The sequence below is a fragment of the Lampetra fluviatilis genome, chromosome 65 (assembly GCF_964198595.1).
Source record: "Lampetra fluviatilis chromosome 65, kcLamFluv1.1, whole genome shotgun sequence".
In the NCBI taxonomy this organism is placed as follows: Eukaryota; Metazoa; Chordata; class Hyperoartia; order Petromyzontiformes; family Petromyzontidae; genus Lampetra; species Lampetra fluviatilis.
In genome coordinates this window covers 1,467,902-1,495,115 of record NC_136339.1, presented here as the reverse complement: position 1 = coordinate 1,495,115, position 27,214 = coordinate 1,467,902, and the positions used below count along the sequence as shown (strand labels likewise).

Genomic DNA, 27,214 nt, shown 5'->3' with positions numbered 1-27,214 from the left:
GGTGGCATTTAGGGCACCGTGATGGAGAGATGTTAACTAGCTCACCTGGTATTAGGGGTCGGCACGGTTTGAACCGACTCAAACTGGTTTCAAATTGAGCAAGCCAAACCAAACCAAACCAGCGACGACTGAACCAAACCAAACCAAAACCAAACCAAACTAAGCTAAACCAAACCTCTTGAGTTGGCTTGAACCGAAAAGATGCTCGGCAAACAATATTCGCATTCAATACAAATATCAAGTGTATTAATCGCTAATTTCTACGCAGGCTTTCTTCATATTGAGATTCACTAGCAAGTACTGGACGACGATGTCGTCCACAGCCATCTCCTCAAGCTTGGCACGCCCAATGTCCTTGAACGCAGTGTGGTAGTTCAATGGCAGTGAAACCCCAACACTAGGCAACATCCGCGCCCACGAGCGCACACACATCTCGGCCTTGAACGTGCACTTGTGCAGGTTTGGTCGGTCGAGAAAGGAGCGCTTGGCGGCCGAGTTTGCTCTCTCGGAGGGCACGGACGACGCCGGGATAGGCAAATAGTCGAGGGCCACGCGTCGTAGGCGCGGGTACTTGCCGCCGTACAGCTTCCACCACTCGACGACGTCCATGCTCAGGTCCTGAGTCGGCTCAAGCAGGAAGCGGTCGACCTCGGAGGCGGCGCCGTCGTGAGCGTTGGGCGCGTAGACCATGTCAAAGAGGATGTTAATGCCGCCACGCGGCGCCGCCTTCGGCGCCGCGTCCGTCGTCAACGCTGGGTAGCGCTGGTTGAGAATGTCCGTCATCATGTCCTTGATATTGCTGTACTCGGTGCTCGAGGCCGCGGGCTTGGGGTGGCGCAGGTCGAGAAAGCGGGCGACGCGGCTTGGTTCGGACGAGAGAAGGTCGCTGTACTTGACCATGTAGTCGGAGATGGTCACGGTGGCCGAGCTCACGACCACATGAGGACTCGGGCGGTGGGTCATGCAGTGGCTCAAGAGAGCCTCCTGCGCCGTGATGGCGTTCGAGATGGTGCAGTACTCCTCGGCGCCCATGGCATCGGAGATGGCCGCCGGCTTCTCCAAGAACTGGCAGAGCAGCGCCGCCTGCTCCCACTGCTCGTCCGACAAGCCGGCCTGGCTCCGCGACCAGCCGGGCTCAAGGCAGATGGCGTCGATCACTTGGCGCTGCCTTAGCGACGCCGTGAGCATCACGTACGTGCTACCCCAACGTGTGACCACGTCGAGGCAAGGCGGCTGCAGCGGGCACTTGAGGTAGTGCCGCGCGAGCGACGTGTAGGCCGCCCTCTTCGTCTTGCTCTTGCGGATAGCGCCGAGCGTCGCGCGGAGGCTGCGCAGCAGTGTCTCGAACGCGCCGAATGAGGCCTTGACGCCGAGGTTGACGCAGTGCGCGATGCACCGCAAGCAGCACGTCGAGCGCAGGTTGCTCCCCTCGAGGAGCGTGAGGGACTTGGCGGATGCGACGGCGTCAGAACCGCTGTCGGTGACGACGGCGAGCAGGCGCGGCCACACGCCAAAGTCGTCGAGCAGCTCGTGCAGGCGCTGCGCCATGCGCTTGCCCACGCCTTCGCCCGGGGCCACCCAAAAGAAGTCAATGATGCAGTTGCACATGGAGAACGACGCCGGGTCCATCCAGTGGAGGGTGACCGAGAAGAAGCCGGTCATGGCGTCGTTTGTCCAACCGTCGTAGGTCAAGGAGACGCAAGAGCCAAAAGTAGTAAAGTACTGTAGCACGAGTAGCTTGAGGACGACATACATCTCGAGCATGCGGCGCTTGACCGTGCGCTCAGACTTGGGCTCGTAACCCGGGGCAGCTCGTTGAAGAAGAGTCGTAAAGGGATCCGATGTTACGTGTTTATGGCCTAGACCACTCGTCGCGATGTACTCGGCGACAAAGCTGTCCATGGCCTTGCTCGCGTGCGCTGACATGGGCGTGGCCATCTTGGACTGCACGAGCAAACCCTTCCCCGTCGGCGGCGACGTGACGACCGTGGGCGACTCGGGGTCGACGATCCCATGGGTCTTGAGATGCTTGATACGGGTGCCCGAGGAGGTGGAGCCCGCGTACTGGAGGGTGCAGATCTTGCAGGTCCGGCTCTGCACGTCGCCCGCGGCCTGGCTCGTCTCAAAGTACTCGTCGTGCCACAGCGCTCGGGACACACGGGCCTTCTTGGGCTTGGGCTGCGTCGCGGTCTGCAGCGCTGCGGCGCCGAGGGTGCGCATGAGGCTCTGCCGCGTGTCGCCGCGCGTGGCGTCCGGGCTCTCACGTTCGCTCGCCATCGGCTCCTCGTCGCTACCGGCGTGTTTGGTCTCTTCCACGTCGTGGATGAGATACCTTGTGATGCTGGAGCCGCCGGGGATGGCGCCGTCTTGAGCCGCTCGAGCCATGGAGATGCAATTGCAAAGTGAATTCGCAGGCAAAGGCAACTACAGCATGTCCTTTCGTGTCGCCTTTACAACCAACCAAACTAGTTTGAGCCGGTTCCACCCTGTCCGAGCCAAACCGAGTCGGTTTTCGTAGCCCCAAACCAAACCGAACCAGTTCAAACAGAGCCAAACCAAACCGATTTGGTTCGGTTCAAACCGCGGTTTGGTGGTTTGAGCCAAACCGTGCCGACCCCTACCTGGTATACAGGTCATATTTGGAGTTTGTATGTTTTCCCAATGGTCGCATGGATTTTTCTCCGGATCATCCAGTTTTTCCCACCACATTCAGAATCAATATCACGTGTTTAGAGCAATTTGGTTGCAATAAATATCCATGTGACGATGAGCCACTTCGTTGGGCTGTCATTTGTGATGGGCAGGTCGCTTCTGAAAAAGTGCTAAATAGCTCAGTGGCCCTTACCTGGTAAAAATTTTAAAAAAAGTTTAATTTACTTAGTTTTAGTTTAGATCTTAGGGTCACGGTAGTTTAATCAGGGTAGTTTACGTAACTTATTAAATATAAGTAAAATATTACGTCCGAAACAAAAAGGTATAAAACATTGCTATTATTATTTCCACATCAAGCTGCGTTTGCATCACAGCCACCGCAGAACCACCATGGAAGGACCGCCACAACCCACCGGTGGTACCGGGTGACCACACCTTGAGGACCACCGCTCTAGATTATCTCTGTGATCACGGATTCCGATGGGACGTGATGTTCCGTGCACCCCACCTTGAGGACCACCGCTCTAGATTATCGTTGTGGTTACAAATTCTGATGGAACCTGGTGGTCTGTGCACCACACCTTCAGAACCACCGCACTAGGTTATTGTTGAAGTACGGATTCCAATAACATGTGGTGGTCCGGGTGACCACACCTTGAGAACCACCACTTGAGATTATCATTGTGGTTACGGATTCCGATGGGACGTTGTGTGTGTGAGGTGGTGGAGGTAGGTGCACCTGGCGCGGGTGTCTCGTCATGGCACTGCTTGCGGATGGCAGCGCGGATGAGCCGCCGCTCCTCATAGGAGCTTGCAGACAGCAGCTGCCAGGGGGGGGGGGCGGGAGCACACGGGCGCACGGGCGTCAGTCAGGTCGGACAATCTCTTTGCATGTCAGAACCGCTACTACGGGGCCTGCACCAGCGTTTCCTCTGGCCTCGCCCTGCCCAGATATTATTCACCACGCCCCCCGCCCTCAGTTGGCTAAGTAAGGTGCAAAAGAAGTTCAACATACATACATATATAGGGTGGCGGTAACTTGGGAAGGCCTTTGTCCAGGAACGGACTAATCATGACCGATAACGACGAGCTTTATATGGGAGTGGTGTGGCGCCGCAGTGGTTAACGCAACTGCGCTATGAACCCACAAACTGAGTTTGATTTATGAAACTCATTGGCGGACTGATTGATGCATGGCCACGGTGGCGAAATGTTAACTACCTTGCCTGGTATACAGGAGGTCGTGGGTTCAAACCCAACCCTGACACCTGCTGTATTTTTGGAGTTTGCTGTGTCTCTCCAACTGTGGTCGCGTTGATTTTTCTCCGGGCCCAACGGTTTTTCCGTCCATATTTCGAATCAACGTGCGTTTGGAGTGTTTGGCTGCTATCAATTTCTACGTGATGATGAGCCACTTTCGTTGAGCTATCATTTGTGGGCAGATCGCTTCTGAAAAACAGCGACTTAGCAGCTCAGTGGGGCTTTACCTTGCAAAATAATAGTTTTTAAATCGCTTTATAGTGAGAGGTGGCAACCGCTTGGGAAGGGAGGTCTATTGCCAGAACGGTGGGTTGATCGCGATATCAACGATGACTGTAGATCGATGGCGATGATAATGCAGATGCGCGTGCTGCGAGTCGCTCTCCTGGAGTGACTCAAGTGCCATGCAACATCTGCACAGCGACGTCCGCTCCTCCTCCTCGTGCGCACCTGCCCCGCATCAATACTTAATGTGGCCATTGTCGGAGCGGGTATGGGTGTGTGAAACCGGCTTTCCCCTTCCATACCACCCCTTTCTTCCCCCCCCCCCACCATGTGTGGGTGTATGTACGTATGTATGTAGAACTTCTTTGGCACCGTACGTAACACAACCGTGCTAATCGGAGGCACGGCGGGGAAAGGGGGGCGGGGGGAAGTACAACAAACTAACGCTCACAAAAGCAGCTCTAAAAGAAATGGGTTTTCACTCTTGCTCAACACTTTAGCTTTAGCGCCCGTGTCCCGCGCACAATGGAACGCCTCCGCTTCCAACGTGGCGCCACTGACGGGTGGGGGGCCGACGACTCTCCCATCAATCGTTACTCGACACGACACGCATGCCCCGCTCCGCGAGCAACAGCACCGCCAGCGGTGCGCTCGCAAAATGATGTGCCGCTCGGCTTGCGTCTAGCCAGGAAAGTCTCACCGGCAAGTGTCACACGTACGCGTGCACGCTGAACTTCTTTCGCACCGCGCGTAGCACAACCGCGCAAATCGAAGGCGTGGGAGGGGATGGGGGAAGTACAACAAACTAGCACACAAAAGGCAATTCTAAAGAAATTAGTTTTAAATTTAATGTAGTTGTGTATTATATAGAAGTGTAGTGTATATTGTATGCTGCGGTAGCGGCCACCCTCACAACGTCACTTGCCGTCTCGCTTGCGTTTTAGCCAGGAAAGTCTCACCACCGAGTGTCGTACGTTTCCCGAATGTTGCATAGGGCGCAAGATAGAAGCAAGCGCTGCCACTATTACACCAGGGTTCTCTCATATAGGGCGTGTGACTATGTTGAACTTCTTTCGCACCGTACGAAGCACAACCGCGCTAAATCAGAGGTGCGGGGGAAATGACAACAAGCTAAACACACAAAGCAGAGGATCAAGACTGTTCCAGGCGGGTCGTGACAGTTACATTGTATGGGTATTTTTTTTTAGCGATGGGGAGGAAACTGGGGAGGAAACTCACGCAGGACAGTGGGAGAAACGTACAAACTCCGTAAACTTAGACAGTCTCACATGCTCACACTGACACAATCACACTCTGTAGAACAGTGGGAGAACGTACAAACGCCACGAAGAAATAGCGCCCGAGTCGGTTGTTGCAGTAGGGAGCAATGTTGCTGTTGCTGCTGGGTCTAATCCCAATTAAGTTATTGCATGAAATTTTTCAGCATTGGAATGTTGTTTGGGCTAATACCAGTTGCATTTGGGTTTGTTTTAGCTGTGGGAGGAGACCGGAGACCCCGAGCAAACCCATGCAGAACAGAGAGAAAACATACAAACTCCACTCACTCACACTCTGCAGAAGAGGGTAAGAGACCATACAAACTCCACTCACTCACTCTGTAGACCAGGGGGAGATCATACAAACTCCACTCACTCACTCTGTACACCAGGGGGAGATCATACAAACTCCACTCATTCACTCTGTAGACCAGGGGGAGATCATACAAACGCCACTCAACTCACTGTAGACCAGGGGGAGATCATACCGTCTCACACTCAGGGGGAGATCATACAAACTCTGCTCACTCTCACTCTGCAGACCAGGGTGAAAACATACAAACTCCACTCACTCAGTCTGCAGAACAGGAGGAGAAGATATAAACTCCACTCACTCAGTCACACAATGTAGAACAAGGGGAGAGACCATACAAACTCCACTCACTCACTCTGTAGAAAAGGAGATCATACAAACTCTACTCACTCACTCTGCAGACCAGGGGGAGATCATACAAACTCTGCTCACTCACTCTGTAGACCAGGGGGAGATCATACAAACTCCACTCACTCACTCTGCAGACCAGGGGGAGATCATACAAACGCTGCTCACTCACTCTCACTATGCAGACCGGCGTAGGTAACCGGCGTGGGTGTCCGACTCCTGAGTGACCGGCTCCGGGATGACCTCGGAGCCTGGGTGAGAGTTGGTGAGCGAACTCACCAGGTTGGTGAGCTTCAGCAGATCCGTCTCGCATTCGAGCCTCTCCCCGAGCGGCAAACATCCGTCCCCTTCCTGCCCACTCATCCGCATCCTGGCCCGGCGACACAAAGACAAAGATCCCCAATGTAGACAGGACAGACTGTTGGGGCAAGTGCTGTTAAGCGAGCTCAACTAAAAACTAAACAATTTTATTTTACCACGTAAGGCCCACTGAGCTACGTAGCTCATTTTCAGAAGCGACCTGGCGACAAATGACAGCTCAACAAAGTAGCTTATCATTATCACGTGTAAATTCAGAGATGCTAAATACTCTAAACACATGACGTTGATTCTGAATGTGGAGAAAAATCCACGCGACCGCGGGGAGAGAGAAACACCGCAAACTCCAAATATACAGCAGCAGGCGTCAGAGTTGGGATCGAACCCACGACTTCCTGTATACCAAGCGAGGTAGTTAACATCTCCTAGCCACTACGGCGCCCCTTGAATGCCAGTATAGCATAATAAGGGATGGTGTGGCAAGCACCATGCCCGGCCGAGTTGACCTAGGGGAGACCCAGGGGGAGAACATACAAACTCCACCTCACTCACTCTGCAGACCAGGGGGAAAACATAGAAACTCAGATATCACTCGCCACCGATGTCAGCCGTGGCTGGGAATCAAGTACGCCGACCGCTGCGCCATCACTCGTCACATATACAGATTAAGACCCCCGTATAGCCTTAATAGACTGTTGGGGCAAGTGCTGTTAGCGAGCACCTTTGAAGGGCGGCATGGCACAGCAGGGGGTGGGTGGCCAGCACAACGACAGGCCGCCTTTGTCTCCCTAATGGCGATGTTTACACACTGCACCGGACACGCCTTCGAGGCTGAGTTGACCTAGGGGAGGCCCAGGACCGGTTCACACTCAGCCTTGGTGTTGGCTATGAGCAGTAATTGAACTCGTTTCACCGGGTTCGAAGCACAGTGCACTAATCGCTACACCATGCAAAACAGGGGGAGAGCACACAAACTCCACACAGAAAGGTATCCGAGTTGGGAATCTAACCCTGGCCCTTCTTGCTGCGAGTCCAAAGTGTAACAACTGCACTGCAAATCTGCTGCCCAACATGTAAACGCAACAGGTGAACGAACTGAAGACTCGACTGATGAACATTACATTAAAGAGTGAACGAGAAGATGAACAGATAAATCCATCAACACAAGAACAAGTGGACGAACATGGGTAGGCAAACAGACGAACGCATGGGCCGACGAACGCATGGACCAAACGGACAGCATGGACCAAACGGACAGACCGACGGACAAATGTGCAGATGGACGGACGAACGAACGGGCCGACGAATCGATGGACTAACAGACGGACGGACGGAGGCAAGCTCGCCAGAGACCACGTACCTCTCCGTACGCCGCGGGTCCGTCGATTGCAGTGCCGTCGCCACACTGGGGCACAGAGCTCCCTCCCCTCCTTCCCCTCCCCTGCCCCATTCACCACCATGCAGCACGCAGCAACACTGGGGGGTGGGGGTCGATGGGCAGCACAGGTGTTCTCCCAACACCCCCTCCCATCACGACTCCTCACCCCTCCTCACCACGCTCTCCCCTCCCTGGGGATTTTGTCTACCCGTGCAGCCCCCTCCCCACTCACCACAACCCTTTGATAACACACAATCCCACACCCAGCACAGGGGGCGGGAGGAGCCTCACTCATCCTCACCCGGGGTCGTATGTCCTTGGACTCTCACACTTGGTGGTAAGAGTCACACAGGACTCTCACACTCAGCCCTGGTGGTCACAGCGTCACAACATTTACAATTCGAGTACTCCAATTGTAGATGTTGCAGTGGGTTTACTCTCCAACACAACGGTATGCTGAACTAGTAGCGAATTGGCACGTTTTGTTTACGTGACAAACCTTACTATACGGCTGTGTCGGGTGGTGACGAGTTTAACTAAACATTTATTTTTTCAGGCTCTAACAAACCTCTTTTATGGATATTTTTTTTATTTTACCAGGTAAGGCCCACTGAGCTATGTAGCTCTTTTTCAGAAGCAAACCTGGCTATCACAAATTATAGCTCAACAAAGTGGCTTATCATCGTGTGGGAATGTATAGCAGCAGCCAAATACTCTAAACGTGTGACGTTGATTCTAAATGTGGAGGGAAAACCGGAGGACCTGGAGAAAAATCGCTGCGACCACGTGGAAAGAGGGAGACACGCAAACTCCAAATATACAGGAGGCGTCAGGAACAAGATCGAACCCACGGTCTCCTGTATACCAGGCGAGGTAGTTGACATTTTACCAAAGTCGGGAATTCAATCCAAGCACCACTTGCTGTGAGGCACAAGTGTTACTACTGTGCTACCCTAGCACAGATATGTGAAACACCAACCGTTCTTTATTTATTTTCCCTTTCAGGGTCAGCGTTATTGAGGAATGCGTTCGTGAGCTACTGTCAATCCAGTCTCATGGAGTCAGCACGAGAGATACATTTGCAATTAGACCCAGCTCTCCCTTAGCGAGGGAGAAAACCTGCTGGTCTTTCTGGACTCACTCTCTTGGTGATAAACTCGGGGTGGAATGGTGGTGGTGGCGAGCCTACGGCCTACGGCTTCACGTCGAACGGCCCGCGGAACATGTGAGGCCCGACACCACATTGAAGCAAACGATAATGATCCATCACTGCACCCAGCATCTCCAGCCGCACTAATCGGCCACTAAAAGGGCTGAATATATACACGGAAACACTCGATGTCGAAACGCTTGCTGTGACTCGTCAGGGTTAGTAATAGGGTTAGTTAGGGTTTAGGGTTAGGTTAGTATAAAGGTTAGGGTTAGGTTAAGGTTCTGGCCATTATTTTTTCAAATTCATAAGACGACTCCCATTTAGGCACACACAACTTCGCTGTTGAATACGGCTGAGAAGTGCCCCTAGTGTCATCGCACAGAAATAAATGGGGCCTGGTTGTGCAGGCTTCCACTATGCAAACGTTTTCTTTAATAACTCCGAAATTCAACATCGCTGTGTTTACAATTATATCGCGCGCCAGTCTTTCAAGTAGTTCTGAGCCTAAGGTCGTGATAAATCACACACAAAGTGCTTGCCACAAATTAACCACAATACCTTGCTGATCTCTTCAAGGAGCATAAATCATCACGCGAACTCCGGTCATCCTCAAAGCGGCTTTTGGCTAGCCGTCAGACAAAGATGGTCACCGCATCGCGTGCTTTCAGATGTGCTTCTGCGGGCGTCTGGTTCGCTCTTCCTTCTGATATTAGGAAGCCACTGGAGCTGTGCACTTTTAAATCATTTCGATTGAAAACTCATTTCTTTAGAACTGCTTTTTGTGATTAGTTTGTTGTCCTTCCTCCGTACTTCCGATTAGCAAGGTTGGTTATGTGCAGTGCTGAAGGGTGATCCGGACAACCGCAGAAGCGCACCTGAAAGCGCCGCGCGATGCCGATGACCGTCTTTGTTCGACGGCTCGTCTAAAGCCACTGTTGCTGCGAGGATGACCGGAGTTCACGTGATGATGGTTTATGCTCCTTGACGAGATCGGCGTCAAGGTATCGTGCTTCATTTGTGGCAAGTCCTATTTGTCCATCAGCAAGGGGCAGGAATTACCAGCCGCCACGTGACAGACACAGCTCGTTCCTCCGTCCACGACGGACGCACGGGGAACTCGCGAGCCAAAAGAAAATCACCTGTTGTCGTTTTCCTTGTTTTCTGGACGGAATCTCTTGGCTTCACGATTCGGAATGTCCTCCATTTCTGCTGCACGCACATACACGGGCAATACGGGGTGTTACAAACAAACAGGGGGAGAACATACACACTCCCACTCACACATTCACTCTGCAGGGCAGGGGGAGAACATTCAAACTCCCACTCACACACTCACTCTGCAGAGCAGGGGGAGAACATACAAACTCCCACTCACACACTCACTCTGAAACTCAAAAATCCTCCATGTAGCCTTCAGCAAAGTGTCAGGGAAAATGCAACACACCCGGCCACCTTCGTCTCCCCAGTGGTAATGTTTACACACCGCACCAGTACTCACTGAAGGCTGAAAAAAAATCTAGGGGAGGCCAATGACCAGTTCAAATATTCGTCACTTGTTATAGGTCGTGAACAGGAATCGATCTTGGGTCGCCGGGTTTGTCACGCAGGGCACTAACCACTGTGCCACCGCTCCACACGCTAACCACTGCATAGACACACAAAGATCTCCCATATATCCTTTTAACAGATTGTTTGGACAAGTTATGTTAGAAACTATCTATCAAGGTCGGCACAGAACACAATAGGTTGGGTGGCCAACAACACGTCAAGCCTCCTTTGTCTCCCCAGTGGTGAGGTTTACGCACCACACCAGGTACTCATTTGATGCCGAGTCGAACTAGAGGAAGCGTAGGACCGGTTCAGATAATGAGGCACTGTGGCGAAGAGATGTCATCTCCCTCGCCTGGTATTTCAGGAGGGCGTGGGTTTGATCGCGATCCTGACACCTATATATTTGGAGTTTGCATGTTTTCCCCGTGATCACGTGGATTTTTCTCCGGGTCCTCCGCTTTTTCCCTCCACATTTAGAAACATGCGTTTAGAGTAATCGGTTACTATAGATTTCCACATAATAAGCCACTTCGTTAAGCTATCGTTTGTGACCAAGTCGCTTCTGAAAAAGAGCTACATAGCTCGGTGGGCCTTATCTGGTAAAATAAAACGTTTAATTTAGTTTTAGACAATCATCACTGGTGCTGGCCATGAGCGGGAATCGAACTCGGGTCACCGGACTCGTAGCGCAGACAATAGTGTTACACACACACATAAAGACAAAGAACCCCACCCCTGCATGGATAGCTATTATACAAGCTGTTGGGGAAAGTGCTGCTAGCAACAAGCACGCCACCATCTCCCTCGGTGCGCTAGTACAGCGCACGAGAGAGGGTGATGTGGCAAGCACCGGGTCTGGCCGGCAGTGCCAGTGTTTGAGACATTGCACTGATGAGGCTGATGTGAAGGTACGGGAAGGCTTGCTGTTAGCAGGAGCTCATGAGACAGACCCAGGTGCTAATTGGTTAAATACACCTGTTTCTTCCCCCCATTATACATCCCACTGCCATGGCACTTTGGTCTGTGCCGTGACCTCCTACCGACGGGCGTTCGACACTCCACGCGGCCTTAACGTGCATATAGCCTGGCACAAGTGCCGCGGTGACGTCACCGCCACTTAGTGGCGAATGTGGTTGCAATTGGAGACTCTACATATCCAGTGTATTGTGATTGCACGAGAAAAAAAATCTCCCCTGCGGAGCCTACGGCAGGCTGTTGGGAAAGTTCTGTTCGCAAGCACTTAAGGCCGGCATGGCACATTAGGGCAACGGTGTGGCCAGAACCACGCGTGGCTGCCTTGCTATCTCCCCCAGTGTTGAAGTTTACGCACCACACCGGGCGCTAATGCAAGGCTGGTTTGGTGTTCATAGCTCACAGTCGCACACAGGAGAAATTGTGTTTTCCGCTTGTGCATTAGGTATCCACATCTTCCTTTGTTTGGATCCAATTAGGCGATTCCCGTTGAAAACAACCAGAAAACATATCACATTTAGTTTCTCACCGATAGTAGCTCAAGTCCAGCACTGAAACTTCGAAGAATTATATATTTTTTATCAAACCTACTGAAGTCACGTCAGAAGTATCTCTGTAATGTCATATTGCTGTACGGGTGAATTATATTACAATTAAACACATTGGTTAATTTAATAAACAAAGCAAAAAAATTAAGTCATTCATCTTGTCACAATCAGAATATTTATTGATACTGGAGGAATCCGATGAGCTATAAAGCTCTTCTTCACAGATGTCCAGTAGGGGGCATGGGGGTCATAACGTTACAACAAACGTAATACAAAAACGCAATAGGAGTGCAAAGTATAGGAAAAGTAAACAAATATCTTTTCAAAATATACAAAACTAACTTTTTTTTTACCTTAGCAGGTAAAGCCCCCATTTTTCAGAAGCGACCTCGCCACGAATGATAGCTCAAAAAGGGGTTTATCAGGTGGAAATGTATAGTAGCAGACAAATCATCTAAACGCATGATGCCGATTCTAAATGTCGAGGGAAAAACCGGAGGACCCGGAGAATAATACACGGGACCACGGGGATCAGCACAAGCACACTCCAAATATACAGCGGCAGGCGTCAGGGTCGGGATCGAACCCACGACCTCCGTCAGACCAGGCGAGGTAGTTAACATCTCGTAGCCACCGTGATGATGAGAGACACACCGCAAACTCCAAATATACAGCAGCAGGCGTCAGGGTCGGGATCGAACCCACGACCTCCTGCATACCAGGCGAGGTAGTTAACATCTCCTAGCCACCGTGATGATGACGGAGAGACATGCAAACTCCAAATATACAGCAGCAGGCGTCACAGGGTCGGGATCGAACCCACGACCTCCGTCAGACCAGGCGAGGTAGTTAACATCTCGTAGCCACCGTGATGATGAGAGACACACCGCAAACTCCAAATATACAGCAGCAGGCGTCACAGGGTCGGGATCGAACCCACGACCTCCGCCATACCAGGCGAGGTAGTTAACATCTCGTAGCCACCGTGATGATGAGAGACACACCGCAAACTCAAAATATACAGCAGCAGGCGTCAGGGTCGGGATCGAACCCACGACTTCCTGCATACCAGGCGAGGTAGTTAACATCTCGTAGTCTCTGTGGCGCACAAACACCGAGGCAACGAACGCACTTCCCCTTCCTGTGCACTCCGCTCCCCTACAGCCATTATTCCGATCTTCACCGCAAGCAAAACAGGAACTTGGCCCCGGGGCTCCCTCGGGAATAACCTCCAGAGACACGCGGCGGGTCTCTTAGAAGCGAGAGTCGCAAAAAAACATCTCGAGAGACACGCGCGGGGGCAGTGACGCAGGTCAGAGGCAGCACAGCAGAGATACAAGATTCAAAGCCAGGTTTCAGACTGTGATTAACTATAAACTAAAGCGATTTTTTTATTTAGCCAGGTAAGGCCAAACTGAGCTGTCTTTTTTCAGATGCGACCCTGACTATCACAAATGATAACTCAACGAAATGGCTTATCATCAACATGGACATTTATAGATGCCAAAACGGTACTCGAAATGCACGACGTTGATTCTAAATGTGGTGGGGAAAAACCCGGAGGACACGGAGAAAAATCGACGTGACCACGGGGGGAGAGATGACACGCAAACTTCAAACATACAGCAGACGTCTGGGTCCTGATCGAACCCACCACCTCCTCCATACCAGACGAGGTTAGCTGTCATCTCCTAGCCAACAATCATCATAATCACAGCACAAGTAGCCGCTAGAGACATTTCTCTTCAGATGTCATTCCATTCGGTGGCAATGTTTTATCAACTTAACCCATGAAGCATCGCGCAATTTTGTAATTGAATTAAGTTATTTCCTCTCTGCCAACCGATGGCACTGCCCCACTTTGGAATTGTGTCCCATCGCCTTAGACCCACCAGAGGGAGCTCCAGAGATTGTCCCCCCCTCTCCCTGCCGTGGCATTTGGCCTACTCTTCCACGGTGACCACGGTACGTGCTTGTATGAAGAGGTGAGAGCAGAGCAGAGCGTCAAATCTATTGTGAAATATTTCATTTAAAAAAGGTGGAGGGGGGGCGTTTACATAAAGCAAAGCATTAAAAAAGCAAATAAATGATGAACGAAGTAAAGTGCCGACTACACCGAGCATCTTCTTGTTTCCTTTGATCGTAATACAAAATCACGATTTGAGCCCCAACATACGGCGAGATGCCCCATCGACGAACGTCGTTTTATTAAAAGTACCGGTGCACAGAGGCGGCGTGGGCATTTAAGATCCCTTTCAAGTGCTTCGCCGGGAGATAGAATCTCACGGAAGCCGAGTTTACGTGCTCTGCGTAATAAACAACAACAACCACATTGCTGTTTCGAGTTGTGCTAGGTCTGTTGCTCAGCCGAACGTGCCGCTTCAGCTGAGTTGCAATGACCGCGATACGCACGGCAGAACTTGTTATTTGTACGACAGAGGTAAGAGAGGGGCATTACAGGCTGCGTCTGTAATCACCTGGGAACGTTTCACGCGGCTCGGGACCCGTCAGGCTCCACCGAAGCCGCCGCCGGAGCCACCAGCGCCGCCGCCGCCTGAACTTTTTGAAATCTCGGCCCGCCCGGGCAGCGGTCACGTGATGAGTGATACGAGGAGTCGCGCGTCCCCATTGGCCGGATTCAAATCTGTCAACGTAAACACAAAACAACAACAACAACCAACCGTTGCCCGCCTCGCGCCGCACCCCCCCAAGCCCCTCCCCCCCAGCCCCCCCCCAAGCTCCTCCCCCCCAGCCAACCCCTCCACCACCAACGGTCTCCACCAGAACGCGCCCCCCCCCATCCCCAAGACCCCGCCCCCAAGATCCACCCAACCCCCCCAAACCCCACCCCCGACTCCCAACCTGTCTCCACCCCCCACCGCCCCCACCGTACAGCACCCCCCCTCCCAGCCCCCCTCCAACCCCCCACCCCCAACGGTCTTCACCGGCACGGGCACCCCCGCCCAACACCCCCTCCCCGTACAGCTCACAACCCCGCCCCCAAGCCCCATCCAACCCCTCCCAACCCCCCCCACCCCCAACGGTCTCCACCCCCCCACCGACCCCCCCGCTGTACAGCACGCCCCCCCCAAACCCATCCAAATCTCCCCCCCAAGCCCCTCCCAACCCCCACCCCCCTCAGTTTCCACACCGCATGCCCCCCGGATCCGTTGGGAGGTACCCTTCCCCCCACACGTGACGTCACTCCCTCTTCGCTTCCCCGCCTAATTCCTCTGTGGGTGACGTCACCTCGTCGAGCGGTTGCGGTGGTGGTCCCGTGACGTCACCATAGAGCTGGGACCCCCCTCCACCCGCCACGTAACGTCACGGGCTTATGCGGATTCTCGACAAGAGAAGTATGACGTCATTTGTCTCCGCAAAGGCACAGATGTGGTGGTGATTTTGGTGATGGTGGTGGTGCAATCATCCACCCCTATGCAGGAGGCTCGTGAAGGACGCTGCTACTGCGGCAGTTGGAGGCAGTCCGCACTCCAACAACAACGGAGGTCGAATGAGCGACGCTCACATCAAAGAGCGGAGCGCCCAGCGGTTAAAACGCAGTAAGTTGGCACAGCAAAGGGAGCACAGATGATGTGCATCTGCCAGTCATCTCAGTTTGTCAACCCATGGATTCTGTCCCGTGGGGCCGTCCATAAATGACGTCACGCGATTTTGGACGATTTTTGCCCCCCCCCCCATCGTCACACGGCGTCACAAAAAGTCAGACCCCCCCCCCCCTCTAATATGACGTCACAAAGCTCTGCCCCCCCCCCCCCCCCAAAATAAAGATGTTTCAAATCTTGATTTAAAGCTTTTGTGACTGCAGGGATTCATATTATTGGTTCTTTCGGTAAAGTCACGTGGAAGGGAAATAATAAAATAAAAATATATAAAACAACAAAAATGATCACGACGTTTCGACTGCAACACAAGCAATCAACATCAGGTGTGAAATCCACAGCAAGAAAATTTGAAAAAAGTGGCGGTTTTTCCGCCACTTTTTTCAAATTTTCTTGCTGTGATGATGATTGCTTGTGTTGCAGTCGAAACGTCGTGTAAATTTTGTTTTATTTTATATTTTTATTATTTTATTATATCCCTTCCACGTGACTTTACCAAAATAACCAAGAATATGCTTCAAATCGCTTTAAACTATTGTCATTGTAGTGCGTATTTAATGTGGCGCTGCACTCTGATGTTGTAGGAGAAAACATTTATTAAAAGTAGAACGTGTTGTCTATATTTATTTAAAGTTGCGCATTTTGATGTGACGTCACATTTCTCAAACCCCCCCCCCCTCTCGTCACACATCGTGACAAATGTTTAACCCCCCCCCCCCTAGGTGCGTGACGTCATTTATGGACGGCCCCCGTGACTTCCTGGCAGCAGCGAGCATTCGACACTTCACGTGGAAGCCTCAAAGTGTACCTGGCCTGGCACATAGTGGGTTGTGGTATTGCAGTCATCCACTCGCTCGATTGTGATGGAGCCGGAGCTGTTATGGTCCCCCTCTACTGGCAGTTGACCGATGCCCACTTGCAGGATCGGGTGCCGAGTCCTTCTCGTGCCGCACAGGGACAGCTGCCACTGGGGCGTGCCCTCTGAAATGTCGATTCATCATTATCTTATTATTTTAAAAAGAGTAAAAAAAATGCACGTGAAATTCGAGCAGCGTAAAATATGTGTTGTACGACCGTCTGACACGGCCAATTACTAAAGTTGTAACATGAACACACGAAAATTAAACTTTGTTTTATATTATTTGACTAGGTAAGACCCACTGAGCGACGTAGCTCTTGTTCAGAAGCGACATGGCCACAAATGATAGCTCAACGAAGTTGCTCATCACGTGGAAATTCATAGCTGCCAAATACTCGAAACCAGGGACGTGCGGTCAGGGGATGCAGGAGAGGCACAGCCTCATCTGTAATACTCCAATGGAAAATAGCTGTTACTAAAAGTAAAAAAAAAGAATAGTAAAATAAATATTAAGATTTTTCCACTGATCTGTGTTATAAATGTCATTTCTGTACGATTCCGATCATTTTTATAGTCAAAATCGCCACATTTGCGGAGTTCCGCTGCAAATACAGGAAGAGACGAGAGGTGAGGCAGTGACGAGCTCAGCCTCCCCTCTGATTGCACAACCCCTCAGTAACTGGATAGAGCACGGGCAATAAGCGCGTGCCTGTTACTATCTCAGTATGTCACCAATGTAATGTTTGTAGACCCCTTCATTTCATGTCCTTGCCTTCCATACTCCAGGTAACTTATTTCACGAGTGTGTATAAATATATTTAGGCTCGCTGGTCTCGTCATGAAATTGCAATGAAAAAGCACCAGGGGAGGCAGCTATCACATCTGCCTCACTGAAGGTGGCGTGTCTAACACACACCCCTCCGTGGGGCCACGCCCCCTCCGTGATGCCACGCCCCCCTCAGCAGCAGGCATCCGGGTGGAGATCAAACCCACGACCTTCTTGCATACCAGGCGAGGGCGTTAACATCTCCTAGCCACACGTTCCAATGTACAGTATCACTGTTCATCTTGCCTGGAGGCTGGCGGTAATCAGGGCTGGAAATGGGAATACAGGACTGGGGGAACTCAATTATATTCATCACCACTCTCGCTAGATATTGTGGTGCCACGACCGCGGAGCAGCTGAGCAAGCGCCGCGATTGTCCACTACCCCCCACCCTGAGCACACACACACATGCAGCACTTGCACCCACTTAGTGTCCTGGCGGGGGATTGCCTGGCACATCGGGTTTTAATCCGAAGGGCCCCTAGAGGGAGAGTCCCACGGTTTCCCAGTGCCAGAAGATTGGTCAACCCTCACAGGACAGGTTACATTGTGGTGCCCCTAAATTGGCTTAAAATTGTGTTGTGTTGCTAATGACGACGCGGAGGCAGGTCTTCAGGTAAGGGCTTGTGCCGGTTTATTAACAAGGAAGGTGGGAAGGAAACACCAGGGGTAGGTGTCCTACACTTGGTCCTTCACGTGGACCCTTGGTTCTATCTACTGCTAGCCTCGGCTATCTCTTCGGGCTTTCTCACTCGAGTCGGGACGGGGGTTCAGCCAACACCGCCCGACCGAGGAGAGCATCACCTCCCGTAACTACAGCCGGCTTCTACAACCTTCTTGAGCTCTACCCCTGGCTATCTCTTCGGCTCTCTTCAACCGCTCACCATCCCAGGCTCCCACAACGACCCCGCTTTCGTCACGGGGCCCCCCATAAATGGTGACATGACGTCATAATTCAATCTCCGAAAGTCCACACAGAACCGCAAACTCCCGTCCTTTTAAACCAGGAAATGGGAGCACCCCACGGACTGGTTGACGTGGAGATTATAATCAGCGGCCAACATCTCGTCGACCGTTTGACGAACGTAGTCCTTATCATATTTTTTGGGTCTTTCGGTAAAGCCACGTAGATATAAAAAATAATAATAACATTATCACGACGTTTTGATCGCAACACGAGCATTTGTTTCACCTGAAGATGATTGCTTGTGTTGCGATCGAAACGTCATGATATTGTTATTATTTTTCCTCTTTTTTTCTATCTACGTGGATTTACCGAACCACCCAAAGAATATGAATTCCTGCAGTCACGAAAGCTTTAAGTCAAGATGTAGTCCCTTTCCTTCGGACTAACCAAATTAGTTCTGACAAATGGGAGAGGCACCACCCGTATCAATATGGTGATGCAGCAGGGACGTGCGGCCCACATCGAATTTACCCTTACTAAATACATCAGAGAATTCCCGAAGCAATGTCCACAACTCGCCCTTCTGCTCCAACGATAAATCAAGATTACCCATGCACAACAGATCCATCCAACACTGTTTCCCGTTCAACAGCGGCCACGACCCGAGTGGTTACATCATCCGTATCCTCACAACACGCAGCCGTCGCGTGGGCCAACACTGTCCCAGCCTGTATGACCGCGGTGTCCAGTCCAGCATTTAACACTTGCAGGAAGGGCTCCTAATCCCCCCTCACTCTCGTCTGAGCCCCTATCAAAGTCAGCCCACAAACTGCTCTATTTTAAGGGGTTAAAAGAACCCACCCCCAGTGATTTTCTGGTCGAGCCGCTTCCGCAGCCTCAAGGGTACGAGCATCTGTGCACCCGGGGGAACCCTAACAGTTTCACGCACCAGGGCCCAAACCACAGCGTTAGCCATACACCCAGTAGGGGACTCCAAAAATCCTCAAACGATGCCCCGACGATAACTCCACACAACTCTGGTCAACTCAAATCCGGAGGGGCATCCTCTTAAAAAAAATCCGTCCCCAATAAACAAGGCACCACCAATGAACGTGAAACCAACACCGGGCCCATCCTTTCAATATCGCCAATTCGTATCGATGCCTTAATTTGGCCTACAATGCCCAAACTCCCACAATTAGTGGCAACACACGGATTATCTTCTTGGTTATTTCGGTAAAGTCACGTAGAAGGGAAGTAACAAAATAATAAAAATAAAACATAATAAAATAAAATAATTCTCACGACGTTTCGGCTACAACGCAAGCAGCCGTCTTCATGTGAAGAATGAGACACTACCAAGCTAGGAGCTTATATATAAGCTGGGTTGGAGGTGGAAGAGCGCCTTAACAAAAAGAATGTGCATATGAAGAGGAATTTAGCATTAACATCCGCACTTCAACACTCTGCCCGGACCCCCGTGGCCAACCATTACGCACCGAAGCACCATCTTCGTACCCCGTATCCCTTTGAGGGGCGATGGCATGTGCACCCGACACTGACTGCAATGGGGATGCATGAGGTGGCTGTGTCGGCCGGGTGTGTGATGCATCGCGATCTGCCTTTGGACCCAGAAGAGCGGAGGCCGGCAGGGTGGAGGATGGCGAATCCAGAAAAAACCGACCCAAATCAGCATGGCAGCCCCTGCAGATGTAGCCCGGCAGGCCACACCTGAAGCAGGTAACGGGGCCCCGCCATGGTGGAGGCAAGGTGTGTCGTCGTCCCCCCGCCCCCCGCTGGTCCCGCCGTCGTCCCCCTCAGACTCTCCCCCGCAGGCTCCAACCACCCGACGGGCAGACACAGGGAGACTCTTTGTGCTCCTGGTCACCCTTTTCTCCCGGAAATCCAGCCCCGGCTGCCACCCCGGCACGTCGTCGCAGGTTACAGTGGGCCTGGAGGCATCAGGCTCCGTGAATCGAGGACAGGTCATCCTCCTCTGTGGCCGGCAAAAAAACGTTCATTTCCTGAGCCAGTGCCAACAGTTTCTCTAGCACCATAGAATTCAGTCCTGCCTGCTCCATCCTTGGGTACGCATCCTGGGCCAGTGACAGTAGTGCGCTGCGGAAGGCGAGGGGCGTCTCGGTCTCCCCCTGACTTCGCATCACGAATTTCCACCATGCGTTGGACGGCGGGTCAAAAATTGCCGCCAACTGGCCGTACACCTGACGCAGCATCGTTCTGTCTGCTTCGGGAATGGAAAAAAACGCTGCCAAGGCTGTGTCGTCCAGCGTGGTGGGAAGAATACATAGCGCCTCCGTATCGGACCATCCTGCGAGCTCACAAGTGGCGGGGAACCGCCACCGGAAGGCCGCCCAATCACCCCCCACAGCTGAAAATTCCTTGACAAATGGCAGCCGCTGTGCGAAGGAAGGCGCCCCCAGACGAGCCGTCCGTGACAAGTCGCTTTCGTTGGGACTCGATACCAGCCCTTGGTCAGCTGCCCCCGATTCGCAGCCCCCTCCACCCGGCTCTTCCTGCCCAGCTGCCCCACCAGTGCTGTCATCGCTCCACGATGCGTGCGTTGAGTGCCTGCAGCCCTTCTCCAGCCGGCCGCGGTGCGGGATCGTCATCCTTCACCCGCTGCTCCGCCGGGACCGCCACTCCGGGACCCCCCGCTGGGGCCTCGACAGCCAGGGCTGCCCGAGAACTCTGCTTGCAGTCATCCTCTTCGCTCGAGGACGTTCCGTTGAAAACCATCCTCTTCGTGGATTCCCCATAGATTCGAAAGGAAAAAAAGAAAATTCCTAACAACCCTACTATAGATATATATACAAAAAAATCGTTAACACTGCTGACACCAAATGTAGTGTACTAATTCACAGACACTAGTAGGAGGTACTCTCTCTCTTTTATTCCGGCCTTCACAGCCTTCAGGGGATAACCACCTGCCGGTCGGGACAGCCAACATGCTGCCAAACCCACAGCTTCAAGAGGGTGAAGATCACAACGTATTTAAACGTTTTATTCCAACTATGTACGATCCACTGTATGGAACAATTGCCGAACAGTACCAACAACAACAACCAGCATGAGGAACATTGCCGCGAATACAGGGTCTTTTACAACACCTTCAACCATGGAGTGTACCGATCACGAAAACTTTGCTGGCCCATCCACTATATTTCAAAAGAAGGGTCCGCGGTTGCCGGACCTAGTCTCGTTCCTCAATTCCCGGTGCTATGGCAAAGGACTTTTCCTAGTGCTGCTTGTGTCAACCTGTGCCACATGGAGGCGGAGGCCACTGCCATTTCTTTCTTGCTGCGTCCCAGCCTATTTTTGCCTTGTCTACCTCCACCACCCGGCAAATCAGCCTACAGGTCAGGTAGTAAACCTCGGTAGGCGTCATGTAGGTACCTTGGAGCATCAGACCTCTCGCCCTCCACAAGGCTTCTTTTATAGCTCCCACAACGGCACATGCCTGGGCCCAAGCCCTTCCTGGTTTCCGCCGAAAAACTCCCCAAATAACATTTGGCAATGTGACCTTGAGCAGATAAAACCGGGCTAGCAAAGGCTGGAATAGCTCCCACACCTCCAGCGCAAAGGGGCATTGCACAAAAAGATGACTCGTGTACTCGTCCGAATTACAGCCCCTTGGGCATTTAGCGGTGCGGGCCATATGGCGGGAATGCATAAACGCCCTGCATGGCAACCTGTCCCAGGCCGCCAACCAAGATATGTCCCTTTGCGTCTTCGTTAAGGCCTCAGATGCCACGTTCTCCCATATTGGATGGTGGAGGGCACTCCGTGTGCCTGGTACCTCTGCGCAAGTTTCCCTTTTGCCAATCTCGACAAGGACACTCCGTGGGTGCCATGACTCCCTTACCAGGGTCAGCGTGTATTCTGCAATATACTTGTTTACCGCGGCACATAGCCACCCTTGCGTCCAGGTGAGGGGCTTTCCGCGAGGCAATGGAGCCATCCCTAATCTATGAAGGAGCCATGCCAGCCGAAACTGTAAAAAATTAGGCCTTTGCCTGGGACCCATCTGAAAAAATAAGCGGAGCGTCAAACAAAAATCGTAGTCAGGGTACGCACGACGTTAGGGGCTCCCCTCCCACAGTTCGCAGGGTGTTTGTGCACGGTCTCCCTCTTCACCTGGTCCATCCCGCCTCCCCAAATGAACTCGAAAAACAATGTCTCCAAACAATGCAACATTTTTGCGCCTGGCGGGAAGATGTGCGCCAGGTAGTTGAGCGTAGGAAGCATTTCTACCTTCAACATCAATATCCTCCCTTCCATGGTGAGGCTTCTGGTAGTCCACCTGGCCAGCCTGCCCTTCACTGCCTTTATTTTTTCCTTCCAGTTCTTTTTTGCAGATTCCTGTCGATAGGTAACCCCCAGGATCTTAATCCCTTCTTCCTTCACTCTCAGTGGTATGGGCCGACCTTCAAAAAACCTAGGGTCTCCAAAAATCATCATCTCGCTCTTACCCAGATTAACCCTTGATCCTGAGGCCAAATGAAAAAGTCGTGCAAGTTCCAGTACCTCCCAAACCGAGGAGACATCCCTGTAGAACACCACAACATCATCCATATACATTGCTATCTATGCCTGTTCTTTACACCCCGGGATGTGCACTCCTCGAATTCTCTGATTGGCTCTGACCACCTGGGCAAACGGTTCCATGCACTTGACAAATAGGATTGGCGACATGGGGCACCCCTGTCTCACGTCCGATCTAACTGGGATTTCTTCAGAAAGGACCCCGTTTATCAAAAGCCTGCTAGAGAGATACTTTATAGCTTTTTCACTCTTTCACCCACCCACATAACGCTCTCCTATCCCCATGTGTGCGGACACCGAAAACAAATAATCATGCTATATGCGGTCGAAAGCCTTCTCCTGGTCTAAACTAATGAGCCCCAGTGGTCTTCCCCCATCTAACATGGTCTCTAGGACCTCCCTTAGTAAGATAAGATTGTCTAAAATATGCCTACCTGGGACCGCACATGTCTGGTCTACATGTATTAGTTCTTCTACCACTTTCCCTAGTCGTTCTGCGATGGATTTGGCTAATATCTTACAGTCCAATCTTAATTTTAGAACTTTCGTGACTGCAGGAATTATTATTTGGTTCTTTCGGTTAAGTCACGTCTAAAGATAAAAAATCGTTCTTGCAGCACCAATTGATATGCAAATTTTTTCTCTAACCCCCCTCCCTCTCTCTGCCTCCGCCCCCCTCTGTCTATTTAAGGCCACCACACAGAGACGATCACCCCTCTCTGTTACCTGTGTTGCTCTCGCTATGTATATTGGTAATATCTGTCTGCTAATATGTCTGTCTATAGTTTTCTGGTTAGATTTTATGTCGCTATTTCATTATACCTGATGATGATTGCTTGTGTTGCAATCGAAACGTCGTATTCTATTATTTAATTTAATTTATTATTTTATCTTTAGACGTGACTTAACCGAAAGAACCAAATAATCTTACAGTCCGTATTTAGCAGGGTGATTGGGCACCAGCTCCCAAGGTCGCTTCGGCCCCCTTCCCCTTATATATAAGAGATATTACCCCAAACTTTGGACTCTGGTACTGGACCCTCCGCCAAAATTTCCCTGTACAGTTGTAACAAGTCATGCTTGATGGTGTCCCGGAATTTAACTTAAAAATCGGCCGGTATTCCGTCATTCCCTCGTGTCTTGTACAAACGTAGACCTCTCACCGCCTCATCCAGTTCCTCCATTTGAATTTGCTTATTCATCTCATCAGGAGCCATGACCTTCTGTTTAATTTCTCCAAGAAGGAAATCCCGGGCTTCTGCCTCCGATGTCTTATGTCCATACAGGTCCACCTCAACGATGCCTTCTGTCTGCGTCAGTCTGCCCAGACTAGGGCTGGCTAGCTCATGGATTATGCTTTCCGGCTTTCTACACTTTTTTTAAAATAATTGCGTGCGCTTTTCCCCCTCCTCTACTGTCCTAACCCGTGCCCTAAAAACGAGCTCTGCCACCCATCTTTCAAGCAACAAGGAGATTTTATCGTTTAGATGTCTTACTTCGTCCATCACTGGGAAACCCAGTTCCTGCAGCCGATACACCTTCTCTAGCTGATCATGCAGGCCCCTCAACTCATTTCTGACACTCATCCTTTTGCTGTGTGCCTGAAAAAATCCCTTGGTCCGGCTTTTGACCATTTCCCACCATTCCGCCATAGTGCTAAAGCAGCACTGTAGGCTTCTCCATTCTTCGTAGCGTTTGATGAAAGCCCTTGTCACCTTCTCATCCGCTAAGACACTCACGTTCATCTTCCAGATCCCTTTCCCTAACCGTAATTCACCCGGAATTCGTAGCCTCGCGGTTTCTATGCGTGTCTTCGGGTCTCTGTGTGTGTCTGTGGGTCTCTGAGGGTGTCCGTGGATCTCAGAGCGTGTCTGTGGGTCTCTATGTTAGTCTAGGGGAGTCCTGTTGATCTGTGGTCAAACAAATAATAAAAAAAGGTTGAATGCTTAACTCCTTTCCAGAACCCAGTCACATGATTTCCAATGTTCACGCCCACCACGGCGTTCCGGCCCATTCCCACCACTGGCTGTAACTACCAGCGGAGACGTCGGAACTACCAAAATGTTAAAACGCGAGTGGATCGCTCTCCAACACGCGCGAACAATGAACGAGACGCCGCTGAGTGACAATGAACGCACGCAGTGCTCATCACATCGGTGTCATTGCCCCGGGCTGCGTGAGCCTCACCCTGGCCACAATCACCGTTGACTTGAGCTCGAGTAAATCCCATAATCGCCTCGTTGTCGTCGTCAGCCATGATCGATCCACTGTTGAGTGAAGGCCTTTTCCCCCACCCACACCCACCCACGCTGTCGGGAACCTCTCGCGGTCCCCCCGCGATGCCTCCGCGGGCCACAATCCACGCGGCGCCTGCACAAGGAGCTACGGTCTGCGTTCGTGCGTACGATGGTCGCCGCAGCAGCATAAATCTGTTCCGTAGCTCGATGCCAATGTGGAGGAGGTGAGCTGCTGGCCACGACGAAGAGGGACTTCAGGTGAGAGAGAGGAGATGGAGTTCGTTCGCGGAGTGTCGCTAATTCCTCCTCCATCGAAGGAGCGCAGTTATTATTTTTTGCGATGCGCTCGGTCCTCTAGTTTGGGTTGCACGGCCACAGTCGTGCGACCGTGGCCTGCCTCTTCAGAGTTTCTGGTTCACGAAGGAGATGGCGCGCATTGGCCTGGTGACGTTCCTGGATCATCGACATGCAGACAAATTGTCGCATTCTTTAAAAAAAAATGTGGACCGTAACGCAGGCACCACACAACTAGCCCAGCTCGTTTCGAATGACCGCCGGATCATCTTTAACATTTGCCGCGAGTGAAACAGACACGGCATATTTACAGGAGATACATATGCACACGCGGTATTAACCGGGGGCGGCACGCTGGAATTGAACCGCGAGACTCTGAAACGAGCGGGCGGTGAAACGCGATACCGCTGGATACCCCGTCACCGACCCACACACAACGCCCGCATCTCGGTACCATAGTCCCCGTGGCACACCCGGGCCACCACCAGCACCACCACCGACACCACCAACACCACCACCAACAACACCGACATCACCACCAACAACATTACCACCAACAACAACAACACCAACAACACCACCGGCACCACCCACACCACCAACACCACCAACACCACCACCATCAACAACACCACCAACAACAACACCACCAACAACACCACCAACGCCACCACCAACACCACCACCAACAACACAAACAACAACACCACCACCATCAACAACACCACAAAGTGCCGCGTGGACAATGCCCTGCAGCTCAATTGCGCGCTGCCGCAATTGCATTGTGACGAGTCGGCGATGGCATTGTGACGAGTCGGCGTCTCCGTGATTGTGATCGAGCGGGCGGCACCTGCGCGATTGTGCCACGCCAGAAAGGCAACGAACGGGGAGGGCTCCCCCACCCCTACACCTTCACAAAGACAATGGGGTTCCCCCGTATAGCCTATTGACAGTGACAGACTGTTCGGGCAAGTGGCTGTTAGCGAGTGGCACCTATTTAAGGCCGGCTACGGCAAACACCACGCCCGGCCGCCTTTGTCTCCCCAGTGCTGGTGTTTTCCGCACCGCACCCAGTAAGGCTACCTAGGGGAGGTCGCCAAGGACCGGTTCACTTTTTATTGGTCGTGAGCGGGAATCGAACTTGGGTCGCCGGGAGTTCGGAGCACAGCGCCCTAATCACTGCGTGGGGAGCGATCGCGGTGTAGCGGTCAGCGCTACGCTGCGCTACGAACCCGGCGACCCGCTCACGGCCAATACCAGTAACTATTATCTTAACCATATTCTTGGTTCTTTCGAAATAACCAAGAATATGAATCCCTGCAGTCACGAAAGCTTTAAATCAAAATTTATTATCTTAATCGTTAACCGGCCTCCCCTAGGTCGACTCAGCCTTAACTTAGTACTTGGTGTGGTGTGTAAACATCGCCACTGGCGAGATAAAGGCGAGTCTTTGTGCTTTGATTACTCCACTACTTCTCCCCATACATACATCTCGTCAGACACGCTTTGCTGATGAGACCCAGAAAGTCGAGCCAGGCCATAAATATTGTTGAACAAATAAAAATAAGGCACCGTGATTTCTGGCTCAAACGAGAAACGAGACATTGGTGCTCATGTCCCGTTTACAGCCCTGAACCAACGTTGGAATTTCCACATTGTCATGGCGGGGGCGTGTTTATTCATAGGACAACCAGCGACTTCCACCCAAAGTGGTGCTGCATTCATTGTATTCACCCCAGAAGATCAGCAGTAGAACGAGCGACTCGCAATAGTAAGGTTGTGAGTTCAAATCCGGGTTGGGGCTTGGGTTAACTCAGCCAATCATCAACACCCCTCTTCAGGGTCGATAAAAACGAGTGCCACTCTGTGTGTGGGAAGGGAAAGTCACCAGTGGTAGCCCTGTGGATAGACTT

General features: G+C 51.8%; 1 protein-coding gene across 1 annotated transcript in view; it reads right to left on the bottom strand.

Moving 5' to 3' along the window:
- Positions 1-15,209, bottom strand: part of LOC144952025 (uncharacterized) — a 35,895-nt gene extending 20,686 nt beyond the window's left edge. The window contains exons 1-5 of the mRNA XM_078882415.1: positions 15,147-15,209; positions 14,473-14,639; positions 10,064-10,133; positions 6,355-6,445; positions 3,392-3,476 (exon numbers count right to left, since the gene is read on the bottom strand). Coding sequence (XP_078738541.1) covers positions 3,392-3,476; positions 6,355-6,445; positions 10,064-10,133; positions 14,473-14,639; positions 15,147-15,151 — 418 coding nt within the window. The 5' untranslated portion in view covers positions 15,152-15,209. The remainder of the gene's footprint in view (positions 1-3,391; positions 3,477-6,354; positions 6,446-10,063; positions 10,134-14,472; positions 14,640-15,146) is intronic.
- Positions 15,210-27,214: the final 12,005 nt, after the last annotated feature.